Here is a 27,065-nt window from a genome sequence, read left to right on the forward strand (position 1 = left end):
ACCTGGTGTGTGTGTCCGCCCTTGCCTGGGTGCTGGGTTCACTGCGGAAGAACGATCGTATCCGGAACGGAGGGGTCACATTCGGTGACCTCCGAAGACAGTAAAAGGGCTCGCCCGAAAGCTAACTGCCAGGAACATCAAAGGTCCGTTTGAATCAGAATTTGCATATTCGCTCTCTCTCGCTCTCCAACGGCACAACAGCGATTACTGCGAACTGTACTCAGCTGAACTGAACTCTGCATCACTTGAGACCGATCATTTTACCCCTAGACTGCGATAGAGCTTGATTGATTCCTATTATCCTAGTTCTGTGTACATGTGTGTTTTATCATTGCTAACCTGTTGCATTTATATCCTTACTATTAGAGTACTGTGTTACTTATTTCTTTAATAAAACTTTCTTAGTTCCAGTAATCCAGACTCCAACTAAGTAGTCCGTTTCTGCTGATTTGGCAACCCAGTTACGGGGTACGTAACAGAGGTCAGAGTTCAATTCTGACATAATCTGTAAGGAGTCTGTGCGTCACTCCTGTGGAATGTGGGGGTTTATCCGGGTGCTCCAGCTTCCACTCACAGTCCAAAGACGTACTGGTTAGTAGTCTAATTGGTCTTTGCAAATTTTTCTGTGGGTGGGTTAGGGTTAAATCGAGGGGGGCGGGGTGGTCTGGTGTTGCTGGGTGGTGCTGCGGCTCAAAGGGCTGAAAGTACTTATTCTCTGCTGTATCCCTAAATAAAAAATAATTAAAAAACAGCAACCAGGCTTGGAACACTTCTGGACTTGTCTCTGTGTCAAAGCTTAACACTGTTCTGATTTCCGCACCTAAAAAAGGGAAACTTTTTGAGCGCTAGTACTATTTGTCAATTCAAGATTATGTCCAATCAATTGGGAATAAATAGGCATAGAAGAATAGCTGGTAAGTTAAACTGAGAAAGTCCATTATTAAAACAGAGAACTTACAAAACACATTCATCCTCTCTCAGCTGTGTATACAGAACAGTTGGTCATGAGTTCTTAAAGAGGTGAACACTTAGTATTTGGTACAATTTTAAACCATTTCTGATTATTCAACTCCTTGCATGAGTGCCCATGCCTTACCCAGAGGTAAGAGTCCAATTTTTCTGTGAATGGAGTACCTGGCTGTACAAGTTGGGATATTTTAGTGTTATGCATCACCTGTAGGCCTCGTAAGTTGAAAGAATTCTCTGGTGTCTGTTATGTTTGTTCTTAATGAAGACAAACTCAGCTCGGGTTTAATGGTAGAACGTTTTATTCACAGGATGGCTTCAGCCCGACACTGAGCGCATGTGACCATCTCACCAATGTAATTTCCAGTCCTGGGGTTGAATCGCCTACATTGTCCACTGGAACTGAAGTTCTTTATTCTGTAGACACATAATACAGCAACACCGTGTCAACCTTCAGCTTGTCTTTGACAGGCTGGTAAACATCACAAGTGTGTTTGTAAATACAATTGTTAAAAATTGTGTAAAAATAGCGAAATAAATGTTCTCAACAGAGTAACATCAGTCATGAATTTGATCTTGTGTTTGAGCTTTGGCAGGTCTGGTTAGGTACAATAGACTGTGAGCGTGAATGTTTTAATTTTGAAATCTTTTTCTCTGGAAGGTGCTGTCGCCCCTTTCTGATTCTATCCTGGCTGAAAGGACAATCACGGTCATCGAGGAGAAGGTGACCGTCACGGATCTTGGAATTCAAGTTGTAGCGGGGCTTTCACTTTCCTTCCAGCTGAGTGCTGGCAGCAATCGTGTCGTCACTGCAATCGCCACAGCAAAGGAACAGCTTCACACCCCAAAACAGGTATTCGTTCTGAACTCTCTAGCTGTTAAGACTATTTTGGTCAACGCTCCACTTCAGAAACCTTGCATGGTCCTGAATCATTTTCCATTATCTAGGGTTGCCAGTAGTAGACGCTCATCACCTCACAGAAGAAGTGGGGAAAATGAACTAATGTGTGTTATCCTCTCTGCCTTTTGAAATTGCTGAGGTCAGTGGTGAATGCCTGAGTCACAGAGTCAGAAAAGTACAGCACAGAAACAGACCTTTGGCCCACCTAGTCCATGTGGAAGCCTTTTAAACTGCCTACTCCCATTGATCTACACTGAGACCACAGCTCTGCCTACCCCTACCTATCCAAACTTTGCTTAAATGTTGAAATCGAGCTCGCATGCACCACTTGTGCTGGCAGCTGGTTCCACACTCTCAAGACTCTCTGAGTGAATTTTCCCTCATGTCCTCCTTAAACCTTTCAGCTTTCACCCTTAACCCATGACCTCTGCTTGTAGTCCGACCCAACCTCAGTGGAAAAACGCTGCTTGTGTATTTACCCTATCTATACCCCTCATAATACAGCAAGGAGATGGCACAAAAGTGAATATGGAGGCACGTAAAGTACATCAAGAAAAGTGGATGCAAGGGAAAAGCAACTAAGATAATAATTCTTTCATGCTTTTAATCCTTTTAGTTTGAAAGATATTGCAATTTTTCCAAAATGCCATTGCCCTTCCGTATATCCTTTCAACCTGCAGCTATGTTATTTTGTGAAGGCCAAAAAATATTTAACACATTCTGAAATTAAACAACAATTTGAATAAAGATTTAAAGTAACTTTTTAGCTAACTTAGTCAAACATGAATATTTTTTCTCTTCTATAATTATTTTAGATGCAGGTTGAATCCTGCCTCAGTTGGGCTATTTATGGTTATGTTATTTCATTCCTGATTAGTTAGGGGTTATATATTAATTTAGGCAATAGTGTAAACTGGGTAAAATGGATTCTGCTGTCCACGACATATCTCTCCTGACTGAAGTCAGTGGAGTGGAAATGAAATTCATGGGAGCCATATAAGACGAGGCTATTCCTCTATTATTTAAAGTCAGAACCACCTCCAGAAGCTTAAATAGTGCACAGTTTCCAGTCAGTAAGGTATAAATCAGGCAAAATTATCAATTTCAATGGTTAGCCATGGGAAGAGAAATAAAATAGTTGACTTTGGCAGCACTGTTGAGTTCAGCTGCACGTATGTAATGTGGCTTAGATAAGACTATTGCAGGAAAAATAATCTTGCGAACAATTCTTCAAGAACAGCAGCTAATAACTTAGAGTGCATTACTATGTAAAGATTGTATGGGAAAAGAATCAATTCTACTTAGCCAAAGCCTTTGATGCAGCAATAATTTAAATTTGCAATAATAGATTGTCTCCATTTCCTTATTCCATCTACTTCTCGTTCTGTTAGCGTAAAAAGAGAATGGAATGAAACACTTGGATGTGACATGGTTTAATGCAGTTCTCATATATTTTTAATCTTGCTAAAACGTTTGTTAGTATTTCCAGGTGTATCCATTATTTTACCACATACATAAGCTTAACAGTCAGAGTAGTGTATTTCCAGGTTTTAGTCTTCTGGTCATGTTTACATTTTGGCCTTGATTATGTGCAAGACTAAAAAATCACACAGAATCAGATTTTCTGATGTTGACAGGTTCAATTGTAAACTAACTTGGAACACACTCCACTTAGTAAACAGATTGGAGTATTGACTGCTGCGATTAGTCATACCCACAGCTATTGAGACTTTGAGACATTTCTTGTACACTGAGATCCCTGACCTTGACTTGGTTCCAAAATCAATCTGTTCTGCCTCTGTCACATAAACATAGCCAATAATGCAGCAGTCTGCCTTTAAGCATTTGGATGAGGCACTTATGAAGGATCCTTCTGTGAATACTAATAAAGATTTTAAATGTAAAAAAAAAGGGATTTGTGCTAAATATTTTTCTTCATATTACTGAGAAGCAGAAAGTGACTTGCATCTTTGTTGTACCTTCCATAACAGAAGGTGTTCTGGGGTACAATGCTGTCGTCAGGGTACGACTGAAGAGTTGGTGCTGTTGTAACACAGGAGCTTATGGCAGTAAAATTGCTCACAGCCAGCTCAAGGTCCCATGAACAGCATTGTCTTAATGTGCTAATCATCGGTTTCTCTAATGTTGACTGATAAATACTCTCAGTGGGTATATATGCTGAGTGTATTTTAATGGTCTTCTGCTGCTGTAGCCCATCCACTTCAAAGTTCAACATGCTTCAGAGTTGCTGTTCTGCACACCACTGTAGTAACGTGTGGTTACTTGAGTTACTATCGTCGTCCTGTCAGCTTGAACTAGTTTGGCCATTCTCCTCTGAACTCTCATTAACAAGGCACTGAACTGCCACTCACTGGAGTTTTTCTTTTTGCTTTTCGCACCATTCTCTGTATACTCGAGACTATTGTGCACTAAGAATCCCTGGAGATCAGATGTTCCTGAGCTACTCGAACCACCCCATCTGGCACCAATGATCATCCCATGATCAAAGTCACTTAGATCACTTTTCTTTCCCATTCTGTTGGGCGACTAAACCTCTTGACCATGTCTGCATGCTTTTATGCATTGTTCTGCTGCCACATGATTGGCTGATTAAATATTTGCATTAACAAGCAGTGTACAGATGTGCATAATAAAGAAGCCACTGAGTATAATTATTGGCCACTCAGGCTTATAAATCAATCCATCACATTACTGAATGTGTGGCCATTATCAACTTGAGAAACCTAAGAGTTGACATATTCCTCACAGAATGGAAAGGCATGGTCTCAGCTATTAATGTTCCATCTTGCCAGCAGGGGAAAGTGTTGGACTTGGCCTATACATTGGAAGGTACACAAAAGACTCTCAATACCACAAGCATTTCATGGGCAGTTCCACAGCACAACTGACAAAGGCCTTAGAAGGTACAAGGGCATGGGCTGGGGAGCAGTTTAAGGCATAGCGTGTTTTAGGAACTGTTGGAATAAGGCAAAATTAACAGAGGACCTTTTGAAACATCATCTTGGTCAACTTAGCCATGGAGATTTGCTTGTAGAGTGAAATAATCTTCAAACGTGGAAAGGATAAATAGCAACATTTATGCGACATGCCTCTAATATTGAAATGAAGGAGCAAACCAAAGAGAATAGCAGGTCATTCCGTCCTGAATGAATGAAGGTCTGCAGCCAAAGGATACGAACATTGCCAGCCCACCAAAACAATGTTTAACAGACTCACGTTTTTGTGAGTTGAGAGATAAACAATGTAAGTGCCTCAACCCTTCTTTCACATATGAAATGTTTCAGCATATCACTGATCTCTGCCCTGAACCGCTTGGCTTCTTTGACCTTCTCCACTTTACAGATGAAATGTTTATGAAAAACCTTAGCCATCTCCCATGGCTCCACACGTTGACCTTAAGGGGACCTAGTCTCTCCTATTCTCTTTTGCATGCAATATACTTACCAAATTTCTTAGGATTCTCATTTACCTTATCTGCCAAGAGTGTTTCATGTTCCCTTTTTGCCCTCCTTATTGCCTTCTTAAGTGTACCTCTAAATCCCTTATACTCCTTGAGCTCTGCTGCCTGTGCTTGCAATATGCTTCCTATCCTGAAGAAAGGTCTCAGCCCAAAACGTCGAGTATCTATTCCTCTCTATAGGTGCTGCCTGACCTGCTGAGTTCCTCCAGCATTTTGTATGTGTTTCTTTACTTCCTTTTTCCTGATCTTAGCCTCGATGTCCCTCGTCACCCAGGGGTTCTCTAATCCTGCCAGCCTTGTCTTTCATTCTAACTGAAACATGGTGGCCCTGATCTCTCCTTATCTCACTTTTAAAAGCCTCTTCCTTCACTTTCCAGGTGACCCTTGAACTCTGAGCAGCCTCTCCCACTCAGCCTTTGTAACTTCCTGATTCACGCCATCAAATCTGGCTTTGCCCCAGTTTAGGACTTTGAAATCTGGATGGGTGCTATCTTTTCCCACAACTAACAGAATTATGTTCACTGGTCTTAAAACTGATACTCCTTTGATACCCATTTGATACTTAAACCACTTGCCAAGCCTCACTTCCCACAAGGAGGTCAGGCGTTGCCCTCTCCCGGAAGAGACATCTACAAATTGCTTGGTAAAATGACCCTGAACTGTTAACAATCCTGACCCATGTAATCACTTAGCACTGTGTCATTACTAGTCAGTAGGGAAGTTAAAAATCACCTACTACCTCCAATATATTACTCCTACAACCATCTGCGTTCTCCCTACGTTTTCGGTGCTCTAATTCCTGTTGACTGTTGGGGTGGGGACTATAGTAAAATAAAACCACAGTCATCACCTCCTTCTTATTCCTAAATTCTACCCACAGAGTCTCACTGGCCACTCCCTGCAGGAATATCTTCCCCAGGTACTGTTACGATGTTCTCCGCAGAGTTTTTTGTCTTTTACAATCTACTTGGTCTTACATTGTAATAGTTACTATTCTCTAGATTTGCTGAGTATGCCCACAGGGAAAAGAAACCGAGGGTCGTATGTGGTGACATAAACGTACTCTGATAATAAAATTTACTTAGAACTTTGTACTTTTAAATACCGCAGTTCTCTCTGGCCTCCAGCTCTCTTAGACTTGTAGCAACTGTGCCCCAGAACATTAAGCTGATGAGTTTGCTAAAGCCAAGTTTCTGTAATGGGCTCAAGTTTCAGTCAGAGGTCTGCGTGTCCAGCTCCCTGGGTTCAAAAGTTCAAAGTGCAAAGTAAATTTATAACCAAAGTACACCTACTGTATGTACATATATTACCTTGATTCATTTTCTTGCAGGCATTCACAGTAAAACAAAGAAATACAATAAAATCAATGAAAGACTACAAAGACTGATAAACAAGCAATGTGCAAAAGAAAGACAAAGTGAGCAAATAAATAAATAATACCGAGAAAATGAGTTGTAGAGTCCTTGAAAGTGTGAGGCCTCCATTGGTCAATATTGACCATGAATGTTGTGTCTTGGCTGCACAATATCGAGAGAAAGCTGTTGCCTATGTAGTAGGCTCTCTTTCTTTATCTATCTGATCACCCCAAAGGAACGGCAGAGACCGATACAGTTTGGCACCAGCAGCGTTGAACTCAACGTAGGTCTTCCCTAGGGACTCGAGCTCCAGATTTTTCCCTGGGGCCTTGCTCCCAAAGCCTTCCCCACAAGTGGGTATAGCCGCAAGGCAGCGGAGGCTTGAGATCAGCATTTCCCTTCTCCTCAATGAGCTAACGACCATGACTGACAAGCCCCATTTGCCCAAATAGACTGGATTTAAGTTGCCAGTAACCCGCCTTTGCCCCTTTTCCTGTCAGTAGAAATGGATCCGCTGGCTTAGTAACTAAGCCACACGTGAAGGCCGGGAGCTGGACTTGGTTGTCAAGGGCTCTTTGAGGCGCACACTATTTGGGGTATTTCATAGGTAGCGGGAGTTTGTCCCCATTACCACCCCCGACTATAACAACCTTAAGGAACCAATCCTTGAAAATGAGGCCATAGATTGTGGAATCAATGTGGGGAATCTATAGAGAAAGATCAGAGAGCCCAACTCCTGTTATTACTGATGGGTTAAGCTATTCAACTCCCCACAGTCAGTGAGGGTCAACCCCCACAGGGTCCATGTCTCTGATCCATTATGCATTTAGTGTCAGCCCCCAGGGTCATGGTGTTTCAGTCATGCACCGAGACATGCTTTCCTAATATTCTGATAGAGCTGCTTCTTAAAATCACTATCAGCATTCGGGGGTCTATAACTTACCCCCAATGTTATTCCTTTATCTATATCACTTTCAATTCTCACCCAGATATCTTCACTAAGTCTCGATAAGCAGCCTCATGTTTAACTTCTCTCTTATGTATATGGGTAGTCCTCCACCTTGACGATCTTGCCTATCTTTCCTAATTAAAGAATATCCTTTCATACTATATTCATCACCATCCTTTGAGGTCAGCCAGGTTTCTGTTAATTGCTATTATATCATACTTACACGCCCTCGCATTTAATCTCAGCTCATTTATTTTATTCTTAATACTTCTTGCATTTATGCAGGCCATCCTTAGTTTATTACTGATGTTCTTCATCCTATTCCAGCACATTTTAATATTTTTGAAGCCTTTAATCAGTTTATGTCCTAATATGTTATTCTCCGCTAAAGTGTTTAAACAGTTGAGCCTGGCATGTTCTCTTCCCCCTCCCCATTCCCTAGTTTCAACTAACTGAAGCATATGCCTGCCCTGTACATTCGTGCCCCTCCGGTTCAAGTGCAGCCTGTCCTGGCGGTGCAGGTTCCACATGTCCCTGAAGGTGCCCAATGTCCCATAAACCTATGCCCCTCTGACATCCACCATGATCTGAGCCGCGTGTTAAGTCTTTGAATCTCCTCCATTTTACCTGGACCGGCGCGTGGCACAGGCAGAACTTCCGAGAAGACCACCTTGTCAGTTCTGTCCCTCAGCTTCCCACCTAACTCTTTAAATTTGTCTTGCAGGACTGACAGCCTGCCCTTACCTATGCCATTTGTTCTGATGTGGATAATGACTACTGGATCCATCCCAGCTCCGGGCAAGAGTTTATCTACTCGACCAGGGAGGTCTCCTACTTGCGCTCCTGTAGGCAGCAGATCGTACGAGACTCCTTGTCAGTACAGTCCTGATTCTTAACCCCCCTGATAACTGAGTACCCTCCTATCACTCTTTCCGTTTAATGGGGTTTAGGTTTAGGATTAAGGGGGTCCTGTGGGACTCCTCTGACCTACCTACTACCTCAGAGGTTTCAAAGTTGTCGTCAGAATCGTTAGATGTTCAAAATGGTTGGACACTTTCAACTCTGGAGTCGATGCCCCGGACAGTGTGCACCTCTTACTCTACACTTCCTTCCCACGGTCACCCACCTGTCCTTTCCTTTCTCGTCTGGAGTCTCAGCCTGTGGCTCTCTTGGGGTGGGCACCACCTGCCAATTCTCTACAGCACCGCAGGTCAGCTGCCTCCTCTTCAAGTGCAGCCACCTTGTTGCCAAGCTGACATTTCTCACATATCAACTCTCCAGGGGAGCGATTCTCCATGAATCCGAACACGAGGCAGGGCTGTCATTGCAGAGGCTGCATGATTATACTTCATGGTGAATACGTGGAAATACCCCAATGTGAATAGGAATAGTCCAAGCCTCGTCAAAAATGAGGCCATCAAACCAGCAGCAGTATGTCCAACCAGAGGTCGGAAGCACGTTGTGGATGAGTAAAAGCTAAGGAGAGTGTGAAGGTTTCAATTTATTCCCATTTGCTTAAGAAATGACATACGTCATCCCATAGAGAGAGTGAGGAGCTCTTATACTCTCGTTCACTCACTTTACAGCCACTAAAGTACTTTAAAGTGGATACAGCCCCAGCAATAAGGTTGTATTTGTAATTTTAATGGAGCGTGTAATGACAGATTGGTATCCTGGGTTGTTACTGATGGCAGTTTACTAGTGCTTAGCTATTCAGTACATCGTATCCCTGACCTTTCCAGTTAAGCTGCGAGAAGCGGAAAGTGCAAAGGGAAGGCATACGTCCCTTGCAACCAGGGCAATTAAAACAACAAAACCTATCCCCAGTGAATGCATGTTTACTGTCTTCATCTCCTCCTGCAGCGATATCCCCCCACTGACCAGCAAAGAGATGACACAGACTCGGGAGATGCGAAGGGTAGGAAGAAGGATGATGGAAAAAAACTCTGGAATTGGCCCACTGCCCAGACTCAGTTCCCAGCTGTCTGCACTGCTTGTGGGTACAGCAGGCTGGCTGTTCAACTCCCTCAGCCCCTGAGAGTTGATCAGTGAGACAAAGAGGTGATCAGGCTTATATCCTGATGGCATTTAGACTGACCCATTTATAAGTGGTTCTAATGGAATTAAAGAATTAAAATTTATTTATTTCAATTGATGGCTGGCATCAATTGAAGTAAAATTAAATGGCTGGCACAGTAGTGTAGTGGTTAGCACACTGGTTTACAGCACGAGCGACCGGGGTTCAATTCCCGCCACTCTCTGTAAGGCGTTCGTACGTTCTCCCTGTGACTGCATGGGTTTCCTCCAAGTACTCTGTTTCCTCGCACATTCCAAAGACAAACTGTAAAGAGTTTATATGTTCTCCCCGTGACTGCATGGGTTTCCTCCAAGTACTCCTGTGTCCTTGCACGTTCCAAAGATGTACGGTTTAGTAAGTTAGTAGGTCACATGGGTGTAACTGGGCACCATGGGCTTATTAGGCTGGAAGGGCCTTTTACTGTGTTGTATCTCTAAATAAATAAATGTTTAGAAGGATATGGACCAAGTGCAGGCAAATAGAACTGGTGCAGTTAGACAACCTGGTTGGCATAGATGAGTTGGGCTGAAGGGCCTGATTTCTGGTCTGTATAACTCTACAGCTATAAGATACCTTAACGTGCTAGAAATTAATTTAAGACATTCAGATAAAGCAAATCAAGCAAGCTACTTAAGTTAGTACTTAAGATCCTGACCCGGATCTGGGCCATACCCTCCAACTATCCGGACCTGCCTCTCGGTTTTTTTTTTGCATTACCTTACTTTCCCTTTTCTATTTTCTATTTATGATTTATAACTTAAAATTTTAATATTTACTATCGATTTTCACTCCAGGGAGCACGAAGTGCAGAATCAAATATCGCTGTGAGGATTGTATGCTCTAGTATCAATTGTTTGGTGACAATAAAGTACAAACATTTGTATGAAGTATAAAGAAATTGGTAAATTGGTTCATAGTGTCACATGTATCAAGGTACAGTGACAACATTTGTCCTCTATGCTATCATGCAGATTATTTCAATACAATGGTACATTGAGGTAAACCAATATCAGAGCGCAGAATCGAGTGCTACAGTTATAGCGAAAGTGCAGTGCAGGCAGACAATAAGCTGCAAGGCTGTAAAGAGGTACATTGTGAGGTCTTGGGTCTATTTCTTCAAACTAGGAGACCGTTCAATCGTCATATCCTAGTGGGATAGAAGCTGTTCTTGAGCCTGGTGGTGGGTACGTGATTTCAGGTTTTGCCCAATGGGAGGAAGGAGAATGGCCGATGCAGGTGGGAGTCTTTGATTTTATTGACTATTACTGGTGTTCCTGACGTAAAACGGGGGGGGGGGGGTTGTAGTATGGCGGCAGTCCCTCAGCTTGGTACATGAATGCACAGAGTTGAGACCTGTGTGGGAGCCAACACCCCAGCACTTTGCCCTGCATCTCAGTTCAAGGAAAGTATGATGCATTCTCATGGTTTAAACATGGGGGGGTGGGCGGTGTTGAGGAAGGTGATGGTGGGCGTTAGGGGAAGCATTCCGATGAACAAGAGAAGATTTGCCAAAGGAAGAGGAGCAAATGGGACCTCGCCTTTCCTCCCTCTTCAGCTCCACAGTCCGACAGAGTTGATCATTCTGCATTGGTTGATAATAATTGTAAGCGTTTGCCAGGGCGTGTGGAGTAGGCGGAGCAGATTTATTGGTAGATCAGTTAGGATTTACAGCAGGAGCTCATTAAAAACTGCAGTGGCAAGTGAAGGTTTCAATATCAGAGGGACTAAAGCAGGCACACACACAGCAGTCAGCACGCACTTTAAGACCGCTGCGTTGTCAGGAGTTTGCACCTGTGCAGACTAACCATTTATCATTCGACTTAAACGTATCCAGTGGTGGAAAAGATCAGGTGGAGTGTTTAAGGATACAGAAACCAATTCTGTGTTTTCTTCTTGGTTGAAAGTGCCTGTCAGGTGCAAGTAGCTGCTTTTATTGCCATCTTAGATCATTGTTAAAAGTTTGATGATGGTAGCGTTTGATTCAAGGCCTAGCTTGCTCCCCCATGAACAAATATCATTATCCGAGCAAATAAAAAGTACTGGAGCTCTTTGCCAGCAGATGTGTCCCTTCCTCATTTGAAAGGAAGAAAGCAAAAAATAGCAAAAAAAACATTAATTTTCAATGAAGCCCAGGAATGATGCATCCAGACTCTGAAGTTTGAATTTCAGTTTTTCAAGTCTGTGCACCAATGACAGTGAATGAGCTTTCAGTTCGGCCTCACCTCCAGGGCCTTGGCCTGTTGTACCTTCACTCCAACAACCCATCGGACAATGATTAGCTTAACTGCTCCACCACTGGCCCCTATAACAATGAAGTGCATTATTCCGTCAATAATCAACACACGCAAGGGTGTGCTGGGGGGTGCCCGCAAGTGTTGCCTCGCATTCTGGTGCCAATATAGCATGCCCGCAAGCCTTGGCAGAACAACACAGAACGCAACAAGTAACGAAGCAGTAGGTACAAAACAAGCCCTGTTCCTCTCACCCACCCAGGTACCGTACATACACAGTCCTCCGACTCCAGGACAGGCTGTCTTCATCCTCCAACCTCCAATGGACTCGAACTTGCGTTCTCGACCCGCGCCATGGACCCCAGGAACCGCCAATCGCTCTACACTAGGCCTCAAACCGCATTCTCACCGCTTTGCAAACCATGAGTTCATTGGACCTCCTAATAGTCACTTCCTGTGTCAAGCACATTTCCATATGTGCAAAAGTATTCAATACCTGCAAATTCAACATGGCTCCCAACAAATTTAAATTATTGCATATGCCGCTGAAAAAAATTCTCTTTAAGCCACTCCCTCCTCTTTTCCAAAATACTTCTTGAAGCCTTCCTCCTGCTCTGTCCCAAAACCTCCTCATAGATCTGGGTGTGAAACCCTTTTTTTTGATATGGAACTACCTCGGAATATTTTGCCATTGTAAACATGTGGTATTAATACAATCTGTTGGTGGATATCACATGTCTGGAGGTTTAAGAGGAATTTATTGTCTGTTCTTGGGGAGCTTTGTTGAATTCAGAATCAGAATCAGGTTTAATATCACCAGCATAGGTCATGATATCAGTTGTTATGAGGCAGCGGTACGTTGGATTACAGAATAATAAAAATGTAAATTATAGTTAGAAATATATATATATATAAGCAGTAAAATTAAATAAGTAGGGCAAAAAGAGAAATAAAAATAGTAGGATAGTGTTCATGGGTTCAATGTTCATTCAGAAATCCAATGGCAGAGGGGAAGAAACTATTCCTGAATTGTTGAGTGTGTGCCTCCTTCATGATGGTAGCAATGAGAAAGTTCAAGGTCAAAGTAAAATTTATTATCAGAGTAAATACATGTCACCACGTACAACCCTGAGATTCTTTCTCTGCGGGCATACCTAGCAAATCTATAGAACAGTAACTGTAAACAGGATCTGTAAACTTTAAACATCAGGAACTGTAAACTTGCTGTGCAAATGCAGATAATGAATAACTAGCAATAAATAATGAGCATGAAATAACAAGATAAGAGAGTGCTTAAATGGATGTAGTTATCCACATTTGTTCAAGAGCCTGATGGCTGAGGAGTAGTAACTGTTCTTGAAGCTGGTGGTGAGAGTCCTGAGGCACCTTGTACCCGAGGGCAGCAGTGAGAAAGCAGCATGGCCAGGGTGATGAGGATCTGTGATGATGGATGCTGCTTTTTCTAGTAGAAAAGCTCAACAGTTGGGAGGGTTTTACCTGTGAAGTACTGGGATGAATCCACTACCTTTTGTAGAATTTTACACTCAAAGGCATTGGTGCTCCCATACTAGGCAGTAATGCAGCCAGTCAGGAGACATCTCCTCCTCACTAACAGTCAACACCCATGCACCTCAGGAATGTGTACTTAGCCCAGTGCTTTACTCTCTATATACACATGAGTATGTGGCTGGGCATAGCTCAAGTGTCATCTATAAATTTGCTGATGATCTGACCATTATTGGCAGAATTTCAGATGGAGCAAGATATACCAGCTGGTTGAGTGCTGTCATAGCAATAACCTTGCACTCAACGTCAGTAAGACCAAAGAGCCGATTGTGGACTTCAGGAAGAGTAGGATGAGGAAACATGAACCAATTCTCTTAGAGGGATCAGAAGTGAAGAGAGAGGGAAATTTCAAGATCTCTGAGGATCTAACCTGGTCCCAACATATCAATGCAGCTATAAAGAAGGCAAGACAGCAGCTATATTTCTTTAGGAGTTTGAGGAGATTTAGTTTGCCACCTAAAACACTCAAAAACGTCTACAAATGTACTGTAGAGAGCATTCTGACAGGCTACATCACTGTCTGGTATGGGTTGGGGGCTAATACACAGGATTGAAAGAAGCTACAGAAAGTAGTAAAATTAGTCAGCTCCATCTTGGGTACTAGCCTCTGTAGTATCCAAGACATCTTCAAGGAGCGGCGTCATCATTAAGAATCCCCATCACCCAGGGCATGCCCTTTTCTCACTGTTACCATAAGCAGGAAGTACAGAAGCCTAAAGGCACACACTCAGCGATTCAGGATCCCCTCTGCCATCCGATTCTTAAATGGACGTTGAACCCATGAACACTACCTCACTTTTATTATTTCTGTTTTTGCACTATTTTTAACTTAACTATTTAATACACACACACACTTACTGTAATTGATTTATTTATTTTCTCTATATTATCATGAATTGCATTGAACTGCTGCTGCTAAGTTAACAAATTTCACAACACGGGCTGGAAATAATAAACCTGATTTTGATTCTGATTCTGCTGAACCACTGATCTGAACCTTTGCATTTGAAAACAACGTGCCATTATATTCTGTTATTTTCCTTGATATTAACACCTTACATTCCATATGGGTAGCCTTCAACCTGATGGCACCAATATCAATTTCTCCTTCCAGTTAAAAAACATTCCCCCCCCCACCTCTATTCTCCACTCTGGCTTCCTACCTCTTCTCACATGCCTATCCCCTCCCCCTGGATCCCTTCCTCCTTCCCCTTCTCCTCCGGTCCACTCTCCTCTCCCATCAGATTCCTTCCTCTCCAGCCCTTTTCCTTTCCTACCCTCCTGGCTTCACCCATCACCTCCTAGCTATCCCTCTTCCTCCTCCCCCCACCTCTTTATTCCGGCGTCTTTTCCCTTCTTTTCCAGTCCTAATGCAGGGTCTCAGCCTGATACGTTGGTTGTTTATTCATTTCCGTAGATGGTGCCTGATGATCTGACTTCCTCCAGCGTTTTGTGCGTGTTGCTCTGGATTTCCAGCATTTGTAGATTTTCTCATGTTTATAATGTGCCATTTGACTGTTTCCATTCTCCTTCATCACATCAGTTGCTGCCACGTTGGTAGCATTTCAGTATTCTCCCCTGGGTACAGGTGAGCTTAATTGTAGTGGGTGGCCATCTTAGGGTGATAACCCATCGCTGTAATGCTGAGCAGTACATCCCATACAGTGTGAAATGTCCCATCAGTGGGCCTAATTCAATCCAAATATCAACGTGACCCCTCAGGTTCACGAATCGGTGAGACTGGAGTTCAAGGCATAGTGTTCGGGATCCTGTCGTCAGCGACTCCGGAGTTCATGGCCTGGTAATCGGTGATTGGTGGGTCCTGAGGCCGATGTCAAGAACGGAGGCTCGTAGGTCAAATCGGGCATCCAGAGGTCGAGGCCTGTTGACCAGAGCCCCGGTCTGCAAATCTGTGCGAGTCCACTAAGGTAGTCAAAGACCCCTGTCTGCACATCTGCATCTGAATTGGAGTCCACTGGAGGCTGAAGAATATGCACTGCCTTGGGGTTAGAAGACAGTGGGAGGGACGAACAGGGCTTGCTTTTGCTGGTCCCGTTTTGATCGGTGTTCTGCCGGGCTGGGAGTGCTAAGCTGGCACCGGAAAGTGTTGGGACACTTGCAGGCAACATCCAGCGCCCTCCTGAGTATGTGTGGTCGTTAACACAAAGGATGCATTTCACAGTTTGTTTCAATGTACATGCGATAAGTAACTTGAATCTTGAATATGGTTCGATCATTGGGTATGGTGGATAATGGGGCACCTACCTTTTTAAGAAACATCTTGATAAGCTATTCCCAGAAATCCATGCTCACCTCATCCTCTCGCCTCCTTAACAGTGATACAGTTCCTCTTGTCCTTGTCTACCACCCCGCGAGCCTCCACATCCAACACTTCATTCTCTGCAGCTTCCACCATCTCCAAAGGGATCCTACCAGCAAACACATCTTTACTTTCCCCCCTCCGCCACAGAAAGATCGCTCCCTCTGTGAATCACTTGTCTAACCGTTCAATGGTTTCAAAGGTACATTGAATGTCAGAGATATACATCCTGAAATACTTTTTCTTTGCAACCACGAAAACAGGGGAGATTCCCCCAAAGAATGAATGACTGTCAAACATTAGAACCCCAAAGCCCCCATAGCTCCCCCTCCCACACATAAGCGGCAGCAAAGCAACAATCCCCTCTCCCCCACCACCAAAAAAAAGCATCGGCACCCACCACCGAGAGCTCAAGTGTGCAGCAAAGCATCAGCAAAGACACAGACTTGCAGTACCCCAAAGACTACTCATTCACCCGGTATTCGACTAACCACAGGCTCTCTCTCTCTCCCTAATAAGGGAGAAAGAGATGTCTCTATTTCACAACGAGAGGGGAGACATAACAAACAACTCGTTGATTTGTGATGTTAAAAGTCCGTTGTGTTGCTTTTTCTGTGCTCTGTGCCCAAAGAACTCGGGTCTCTGTGCACACAGCCGGCAGCCAGCTCGCTGCTTTCAATCTTCCATCTCCCTGCCCACTTATCCCTGAGCAGCCGAAGTGCTACACCTGCCCGTTCATCTCCATTTAAGGCCCCAAACAGTCCTTCCAGGTGAGGCAACACTTCACCTGTGAAGCTGCTGGGGTCGTCTTTTGTATCCCGTGCTCCCGATGTGGCCTCTGATTCCCATTCCTATTCCAACATGTGGATCCACAGCCTCCTCTTGTGCCACGATGAGGCCACCCTCAGGGTGAAGGAGCAACACCTTATATTCCATCTGGGTCACCTCCAACCTGATGGCATTAATATAGATGTCTCCTTCCATTTCCTCCCCCTCCCCTCTTCTTTTATTTCCACTCTGGCCTCCTATCTCTTCTCTCCTGCCTACCTCCTCCCCCCAGTGCCTCTCCTCCTTCCCTTTCTTCCATGGTCCACTCTCCTCTCCTATCAGATTCCTTCACCTCCAGCCCTTTACCTTTCCCACCTACCTGGCTTCACCTATCACCTTCTAGCTTCCTTCCCCCCCACCCGCTTTTTTATTCTGGCACCTTCCCCCTTCCTCTCCAGCCCTGAAGAAGGGTCCAGCCCAAAACATCGACAGTTTATTCATTTCCATAGATGCTGTCTGACCCGCTGAGTCTTTCCAGCATTTTGTGTGTGTTAGTTTGGGTTTCCAGCATCTGCAGAATGTCTTGTGTTTTTTGATAGGCTATTGGTCCCACAAATTAATACATCTTGAACCAAATTTGAGACACAACTTGGACTGCCCAGCACAGGGAGCAGAATCATGCACTCAGTGGCCCTTTAATAGATACAGGGAGTAGCTAATAAAGAGGTCTCTGAGTGTATTTCTGTATTATCCTAGTCTTCTGCTGTTTTAGCCCATCAACTTAAACCAGTCTGACCATTCCCCTTTGACCTTTCACATTAACGAGGCATTTTCATTCACAGAACTCCTGTGCCCTGAATGTTGCTTTTTGTTTTTCACACCATTTTCTGTAAACTGTAAAGACTGATGTGCATGAAAATCCCAGGAGATCTGCAGTTTCTGAGATACTCAGACGACCCCATCTGGCACCAACAATCATTTAATAGTCAAAGTCACTTAGATCGCATTCCTTCCTCATTCTGATGTTTGATCCGAACACAACTGATCCTGTGGACCATGTCTGCATGTTTTTATGCATCGGGTTGTTGCCACACGATTGGCATTAATGAACAAGAGTACGTGATAAAGTGGTCGATGAAGGCAACTAGCAGCCAGCAAGTATGGGACTGAGGCCAAGTTTGCAAATGGCAGAATTATTTTTCGCACTTGCTCCAGGTTGGAATTGCATAATAATGATTACAAGGCAATCATGATCCAGGTTTAATGTTCTCAGGCAGCTGGTGTGAAGACCATGTTAAAGGCCCTTGTTACTGTATTACAAACATGTCTGCAGCTTTGTGAACAGAGCCATATGCAGTGATGCAACTGCTAAATTATTAATATTCTTGTGTCTGTAATTGTTTCCGCCACTACGAATTTTTGATGTTTAGTTTAAAGCTAACATTGAAACTATTTTCTGTGCTGGCAGATCACAGGTAAAATGTTCCCTAATACTTTCTTCTTATTAATATCCTCTTCCTTAATTTCCATAAGGGAAGAAATGACAACAAGGAATCTGCATCATTAGAAATGATAGCAGATCTCAATCCAAGGCCCTGATGGGCTATGTTTTGTAGACAGTACAAGGATCCACTTATACCCAACTTGTCCAAGAGAACAAGCAACTCCTGTGTTATGGATTTCCTCTTTTTCTACATTAACTGCACAAGCTTCAGCTGAAGGATGTCTCTGGCGGTCGTCACACTGATGACACCGAGCAGGTTAAAAATTCAACCACACTGACAAGCTTTGGCAGCAAGCTGAGTTTTGATACATTCTACTGAGAAGGAGGCAAAGAGTGGGGTGTGCGCATGTGACTGAAACAGCAGATGGAACATAATGAACCCATAAAGCTATTTTGAACAGTATGATTGTGAGCTGATAAGGAAAACTGCTACAAAGATCTGACAAGGAAAACTGCTACTAAAGACTTCTAAAAATCTGTGCAAGGGGATGGGTAAAATTAATGATCTTATAGTTAGGAATCCTCTTGGAATGTCTGATCACAGTACGAATGAATTTCTCATACAAATAGAGGGTGTAACAGTTCAGTCTAAAACCAGTGTATTATGCCTAAACAAGGGACACTATAGTGGGATGAAGGAGGAGCTGGCAAGCATAGACTGGCAAGCAGCAATACTGTGGGACAGTTGACATGCAGTGGAAGACTTCTAAAGATATTTTTCACGGTACTCAACGAAAATATATTCAACAGAAGTTAACGTAAGGACAGAAAGGGTGGGGAGAGCCAACCTTGGGTAACTAAAGAAATGAAAAAGGGCATCCAAATAAAACTCATGCATAAAAAAAACCGCCAAGAGTAGTGTGAAACCGAAAAATTGGGAAAGTGCTCTTTTCAAATCTTCTTATTGTATATGTATATATATATATATATATATAGGAAAAATAACATGAGTACATCGAAGTAACAACACTTACAATGCCTCAAAAAAACCATCATCTTAAAGATTGAAAACAAAATTTTGTGATAACAAAAAAAACCTACTATGCAGGAAAGTGAACAAAAAGAGAACCCATTAGGTGTACAACCCCAGAGCCATGCGTCATACAAAAAGCTTCTAAAAATAAACATCAAACGGCCAGCAAGAAAAGAAAATATACTAAAAGAGTTTACAATTAGATCATGGAAAAATTATATCAATTAACTCAAATGATAATAATGAGCAAATGAGCCCCATCTTTTCTCAAAATCAAATAAAGGTTCAAAGGTTCGACTTCTAATTTTCACCAAACGAAGACAATAGCATCACTTGACAGAACCATTGTGACAAAGTGGGAGCTGATGTATCCTTCCACTTCAACAAAATGGCCCTCCTAGCTATCAATGTAACAAATGCAATAACATGTTGGTCAGACACAGAAATACCATGAATATTTTGAGGAACTATTCCAAAAAGCACAGTTAATTTATTAGGTTGTAAATTAATTTTAAGTGCTTTAGAAATTGTTGAGAAAACCAACTTCCAGAAATGTTCCAATATAGAACAAGACCAAAACATAAATAAAGGTATTAATTCTTTTTTGGATTTATTTAAAGAAGATAGATTGATGTCCTTCGAACAATTAACTGAAAAATACTCTCTTTCATATTCACACTTTTTGCAATACCTTCGTTAGACATTTTTTACAGAAGTATTTAAGTAATTTCCCTTACATATTGGAGGCTGACCTGTTAGATACTATTATGAGTGTGAATCCTTTGATTAAGGGTTCTATTGGAAGAATTTATAATTTATTATTACAATGGGATAAGCGTCCTTTGTCTAAGATTAAACAGGATTGGGAAAAGGAACTTAATTTGACTTTTATGACGGAGGATTGGATGCGGATATTGAAGTTGGTTAACTCTTTTTCAATTTGCGCTAGCCATTCGTTGATTCAATTTAAAATTGTACATCGTTATCATTTGACAAAGGAGAGACTTTCTAAAATTTTTCCTAATGTTGATAGTCATTGTGATAGATGTAAAACTGAGATAGCTACACTGACACATGTTTTGGAAAATGTTAAAAAGGATCAAAGTACCGCGAAACAAGCAATAAGGAAAGAGAAGATAGATTATGTAAGTAAACCAACACAAAAGATACAAACAGATAGTAAAATTTTCTATAATTATATAAAGCAGAAGGAGGTGGCTAAAGTCAAAGTAGGTCCCCTCAGAAGATGAGAAGGGGGAATTAATATTGGGTAATGCGGAAATGACTGAGTCCTTGAAAGACTGTTTTTTGATTGTCTGCACCATGGAAGACATGTCTAACGTGCCATATTAAGATGTTATGGATTCAATAGGATGTGCGGGCCGCGAAACAATCACTGTCACTGAAGTGATAGTGAAGAGCAGGCGAGTGTGTCTAACAGTAGAGAAGACTCCTGGTCTTGATGGGATGCAACAGGAAATGGTAGAGTTATAGATGAGTTGATAATAATTGACCAAAATGATTTGGACTCTAAGCAAGTCCCAGCGGATTGGAAGATAGTGAATATCAGGCCACTGTTTAAAAAAGGATGTAGGCAAGAGGCAGGTAACTATAGGCCAGTTAACTTAATGTCTGTAGTCAAGAAAATGCTTGAAGCTATCATTAAGGAAGAAATAACAAGGCATCTGGATAGAAGTGATTCCATCAGGCAGACACAGCATGGATTCATGATCGGCAGGACCTGTTTGACAAACTTACTGGAGCTCTTTGAGTGTATAGTGAATGCAGCAGATAAAGGGGAGCAGTGGATGTTGTATACTTAGATTTCCAGAAGACATTCAATAGGGAGCCACATAAAAGACTTATCCATTAGGATGCATGAGGCTGGGCTAAATGTATTAGTGTGGAAGATTGTTTTAACCAACAGAAGGCAGAGAGTTGGGGTAAAAGGATATTTTTCTAGTTGGCAAACTGGAGTACCACAGGAGTCCACTGGGCTCACACATTTTTACCATATATTAATGATTTGGAAGAAAAGATTCGGTGTAGCATATCTAAGTCTGCTGATGGCAGTAAATTGAGTGGAAAAGCAAATTATGCAGAGGATCCAAATGTCAGCAGAGAGATCTAGATATGTTAAGTGAATATGCAAGAGCCTGGCAGATGGAGTACAACATTGGTAGATGTGAGATAATCCACTTTGGAAGGAAATTTAGAAGATCGGATTATTAGTTAAATGGTGAAAGATTACAACATGCTGTTGTGCAGAGCGACTTAACGAGTGCTTATGCACAAATCACAAAAGTTAGTTTGCAGGTGCAACAGGTTATCAAGCAGGCAAATTGCTGCTGAACAGATTGATTGTACAACTGTGCATGGTACCACTGAGGCCACACTTGGACTACTGTGTGCAGTTCCAGTCTCTTTACTTGAGAAAAGACATATCAGCTTTGGAAAGAGTGCAAAGGAGTTTCACCAGAGATTAACGTCTGATTCCCAAGATTAGCGTACTATGAAAGCCAGAATTAACAGGAACGAGAGGGGATCTTATAGGCACATATAAAATTTTGAAAGGAATAGGTAAGATAGAGGCAGGAAAGTTGCTTCCTGGTATCTGAGACCAGAACTAAGAGACATAGTTTCAAGATCGGGGGAACAGATTTCAAAGTCAAAGTCGAGTAAATTTACTATCAAATTGCATGTGTCACTGTACACAACCCTGAGATTCAATTTCTTGTGGGTTTTCACAGTAAAAGCAAAGAAACACAATAGAATCAATGAAAAACTGCTCACAACAAAGGTTAACAAACAACCAAAATGTAAAAGACAACAAATTGTGCAGATCCAATAAAGAAAGAACAAAATAATAATAATTGAATAAATAATACATATTAAGTACATAAGTTTCAGAGTACTTGAAAGTGTCCATAGGTTGTGGAATCAGTTCAATGTTGGGGGTGAGTGAACCACTGGTTCATGTGCCTGATAGGGTAATAACTGTTCCTGAACAGGGAAGGTCAGATCACAACCTGGTGCATCTAAAACCCTGCTACATGCCTCTGGTGAAGAGTAAACCTGCAACCTCGAGGACAAGGAGGAAATGGTCGGAGGAGGCTCATGAGGCACTCCAGGGTTGTTTTGAGGTGACAGACTGGCAGGCACTCTGTGAGCCACATGGAGACGATATTGATGGGCTCACGGAGTGCATCACTGATTACATCAACTTCTGTGTGGACTGCAATGTTCCGACAAGAACTGTCCTTTATTATTCAAATAACAAGCCATGGGTGACAAAGGACATTAAGGACATCCTGAGCGCCAAAAAGAGGACGTTTAGAGATGGAAATAGGGAGGAGCTGAGGGCAATACAGAGTGACCTGAAAGCCAGGATCAGGGAGGCTAAAGACAGGTACAGGAGGAAGCTTGAGTGGAAACTCCAGCAGAACAACATGAGAGAGGTCTGGAGGGGGATGAGGACCATCACTGGGTTCTGGCAAACTAGCAACAGAGGAGTGGAAGGCAGTGTGGACAGGGCCAATGAACTTAACCTGTTCTTTAACAGATTTGACAGTGTGGCCCCTGCCCATCCCACACATGAGCCCTCTGTTGTCGGCCCCCAACCAACACATATTCCACTCTCCCCTCCTACCCCTCCTCACAGTCCCCCACCCTGCTCTTATGACTATACCCCTTCCTCACACGAAACCACCACGGTGGGCTTCACAGCTGAACAGGTGAGAAGGCAGCTGAAACGTCTCAACCCAAGCAAGGCTGCAGGACCGGATGGCGTCAGTACTAGGGTGCTCAAAGCCTGTGCCCCTCAGCTATGTGGAGTACTTCACCATGTATTCAACCTGAGCCTAAGGCTCCGGAGGGTTCCTGTGCTGTGGAAGATGTCCTGCCTCGTCCCTGTGCCGAAGACGCCGCGCCCCAGCGGCCTCAATGACTACAGACCGGTGGCAGTGACCTCCCACATCATGAAGACCCTGGAGACATTTGTACTGGAGCTGCTCCAGCCTATGGTCAGGCCACACTTAGATCCTCTCCAGTTCGCCTACCAGCCCCGACTAGGAGTTGAGGATGCCATTGTCTTCCTGCTGAACTGTGTCTACGCCCACTTGGACAAGCCAGCGAGAACTGTGAGGGTCACGTTTTTTGACTTCTCCAGTGCGTTCAACACCATCCGCCCTGCTCTGCTGGGGGAGAAGCTGACAGCGATGCAGGTGGATGCTTCCCTGGTATCATGGATTCTTGATTACCTGACTGGCAGACCACAGTACGTGTGCTTGCAACACTGTGTGTCCGACAGAGTGACTGTCTTGTCTCCCTTTCTCTTCACCATTTACACCTCGGACTTCAACTACTGCACAGAGTCTTGTCATCTTCAGAAGTTTTCGGATGACTCTGCCATAGTTAGATGTATCAGCAAGGGAGATGAGGCTGAGTACAGGGCTACGGTAGGAAACTTTGTCACATGGTGTGAGCAGAATTATCTGCATCTTAATGTGAAAAAGTCTAAGGAGCTGGTGGTAGACCTGAGGAAAGCTAAGGTACCAGCGACCCCTGTTTCCATCCAGGGGGTCAGTGTGGACATGGTGGAGGATTACAAATACCTGGGGATACGAATTGACAATAAACTGGACTGGTCAAAGAACACTGAGGCTGTCTACAAGAAGGGCCAGAGCTGTCTCTATTTTCTGAGGAGAATGAGGTCCTTTAACATCTGTCGGACGATGCTGAGGATGTTCTAAGAGTCTGTGGTGGCTAGTGCTATCATGTTTGCTGTTGTGTGCTGGGGCAGCAGGCTGAGGGTGGCAGACACCAACAGAATCAACAAACTCATTCGTAAGGCCAGTGATGTTGCGGGGATGGAACTGGACTCTCTCACGGTGGTGTCTGAAAAGAGGATGCTGTCTAAGTTGCATGCCATCTTGGTCAATGTCTCCCATCCACTACATGATGTACTGGGTGGGCACAGGAGTACATTCAACCAGAGACTCATTCCACCGAGATGCAACACTGAGCATCATAGGAAGTCATTCCTGCCTGTGGCCATCAAACTTTACAACTCCTCCCTTGGAGGGTCAGACACCCTGAGCCAATAGGCTGGTCCAGGACTTATTTCATAATTTACTGGCATAATTTACATATTACTATTTAACTATTTATGGTTCTATTACCATTTATTATTTATGGTGCAACTGTAACGAAAACCATTTTCCCCTGAGATTGATAAAGTATGACTATGACTGAACCTGGGGTGTGGGAACTGAGGTTCCCGTACGTTTTTCCTGATAGTAACAGTGGTAACAGAGCATGACTAGGATGGCGGATGCTGCTAGCCTGCAATAGCGCTCCTTGTAGATGTGCTCAGTAGTGGGGAGGGCTTTACCTGTGATGGACTGGGGGGAATCCAACTCTTTTTGTAGGTTCAAGGGCATTGGTGTTTCCATCCCAAGCTATGATGCAATCAGACAGTATATTCTCCACTGTGCATCAATAGAAGTTTGTCAAAGTTTTAGATGATAGACCGAATCTTGACAAGAAAGTAGAGGCACTGCCATGCCTTCCTTGTACTGGCATTTACGTGCCGCACCCAGGACAGATCCTCTGAAATGATAAGGCGGGGAAATTCAAGTTGCTGAGCCTCTCCACCTCTGAAATCCCTGATGAGAACTGGCTGATGGACTTCTATCAGAGGGGAGGAGAAGATGGCGGCACGACACAGCGCGCGCAGCCGCTCCGAAATGATATCGTATTTGTAAGCAGGTACCGTGCACAATCCTGATTTGATGGAAGCAGAGGTGAGAAGCACAGAGGAACATCTGGAGAAACTTCTGAAATGCCTGCTTCGCTGCCGCTGCAACTGTGCAGTCGAGAATCTCTGGAGGGGAAGGCCCCAAATCCTTGGCTTAGCCTACTGCCTGTTTCCGGGGCCGGGGTCGAAGCACTCGGCAGAGATGGTGCTCGGTGTCGGAGAGCTGGTCGGAGGCTTGAAGTTTTCGGATGGACTCAAGAGTCGGCTGTGGTTGGGTGCTTCCAGGGTGCTGCATCGGCAAGTTTGCGGTGCTGGAAGCTCATGGCAGGGAGAGTTTTTCTTCCTTCTACCGTCTGCATGAGATGATGGGACTTTCAAGAGACTTTGAGACTTTATTTTACCATGCCCATGGTCTGTTCTTTATCAAATTACGGTATTGCTTTGCACTGTTGTAACTATGTGTTACAATTATGTGGTTTTTGTCAGTTTTTCAGTCTTGGTTTGTCTTATGTTTCTGTGATATCGTTCTGGAGGAACATTGTATCATTTCTTAATGCATGCATTACTAAATGACACCAAAAGAGGACTGTGTGTCCTCATAATCTAATCTAATCTAATTTTCCTTCTCCTGTAGTCAATAACCAGATTCCCAGCTACAGGTAAATAGCCCCACTGCCTTGAGGGCAGCCTTGGGAGAGACGAAGGCCACGGGAGTAAACCAAGACAGCAAATCCGGAGTGGAGCCCCTAAAGCCGTTGGACGTCACTGAACACCTTTCTGGCAGCTTCCTGCAGCCAAGCTAGTGCCAAACATATTGCTTCGCTTTCTTACAGACTACAGCGGTGAGGCCAGGAAGAGTATCCCAAGATCTCCATACCTTCCACCCAGGGCTGTTTGCAGTGCCAGAACCAACACGGGAGGCAGCAGCGATGAGCGATAAGCCCACACCAACTGGCATAGGTAATGGGCACTACAGGCTGTCTTCGATGGTGGGAGAGATGTTCACATCCCACTGGTCAGCTACCGCCCACCTCGAGCTGGGCAGCCCCTGGCTAATAAGGTGCTGACCCGCAATGGGTGGGTGCTTGGAGCTTAGAGGAGACTGCACACCCATTGTCCTTCAAGACAGGCGGATGCCATCATCACTATCATCAGTCAATATCAACTCTTTGGTTCGGTTTGGACAGAGATTAGGAGAAACTGCTTTTCCCAGAGAGTAGTGAATCTGTGGAGTTCTTTTTCCAGGGAAACAGTAGAGGTTGCCTAGAGGTTAAATATACTTCTAGGCACAATTAGGAAGATCTTTTTCCATAGCAGGGCAATTAGGGTGTTGGGGAGAAGGCAGGTCGGCAGAATCCATGACCAGATCAGCCATGATCTCTGAATGGCAGAGCAGGCTGAAGGGCCTGCTCCTGCTCCTCTTCCTTATGGCCTTTTAAAAAAAAACAGTTGCTTTTAAAAAGGTATGGAGTTTTGGATAGATTTAGACTCCATGCAAAAAAAAAGTTTTTCATGCCCAGAAACTTTTTAAGATTAATTATTGCTTGATAGACTAATAACACAGTTACATCTCATACAAGGCTTAAAGTTTAAGTGTGGTTTCAACAAAGAGAATGGAGGGGAAAAAACATGAAGTCCTGGTCAAATCAGTGATTTCAAAAAGATCTCTGACTGTGGACATCTTGCAGTATGTGTTGTTCCTTTCCACGCCATGTGGCACATCGGGTGGCAACCTCGCCATTCTTTAGCATTTTTGTCTTTTTTTTTGACGAGGCCGAGTTGCTAGCCTAATGCTCAACCCACCATGGATGGAAAGCATGCAAGGACCCAGCTGGATTCGAACCCGGGACCACTCGCCTCGAAGTCTGGTGCAGATGCCACTACACCACCGGCCAGAAGTCATCGTTGGTTTCACCAAGTATTGATGGAAAACACCTACATTTTGATTCTCAATGCAACTACAAATTCTAGACTATTACAAATATACTCCTTCTTCCCTTCTTATTAATTTGCATGTACCTTGCTTTTCTGTGAAAAGAGTAATGAAGTTCAGTGATGCAACATTTAACAGCAAGCGTAAGAAACCTCAATTAAGAACCTCTGAGAGTACACCCTGTTGTTTCATTAATTCCTCACCAACTGCACAATCAGTACTTAGATCCAGTACTTTAACAAGCACACTTGCAGCCTTGTTTACAAGGCTGAAATAGTTTGAA

The 27,065-nt window shown here is 43.5% G+C and overlaps 1 protein-coding gene across 1 annotated transcript in view; it reads left to right on the forward strand.

Moving 5' to 3' along the window:
• LOC140190849 (transmembrane protein 132C-like) overlaps positions 1-27,065 on the forward strand; it is a 1,058,274-nt gene that overhangs the window by 1,016,863 nt on the left and 14,346 nt on the right. The window contains exon 8 of the mRNA XM_072247739.1: positions 1,628-1,819. Within this exon, the coding sequence (XP_072103840.1) occupies positions 1,628-1,819 (192 nt within the window). The remainder of the gene's footprint in view (positions 1-1,627; positions 1,820-27,065) is intronic.

Source organism: Mobula birostris, chromosome 31 (genome assembly GCF_030028105.1).
Source record: "Mobula birostris isolate sMobBir1 chromosome 31, sMobBir1.hap1, whole genome shotgun sequence".
NCBI lineage: Eukaryota > Metazoa > Chordata > Chondrichthyes > Myliobatiformes > Myliobatidae > Mobula > Mobula birostris.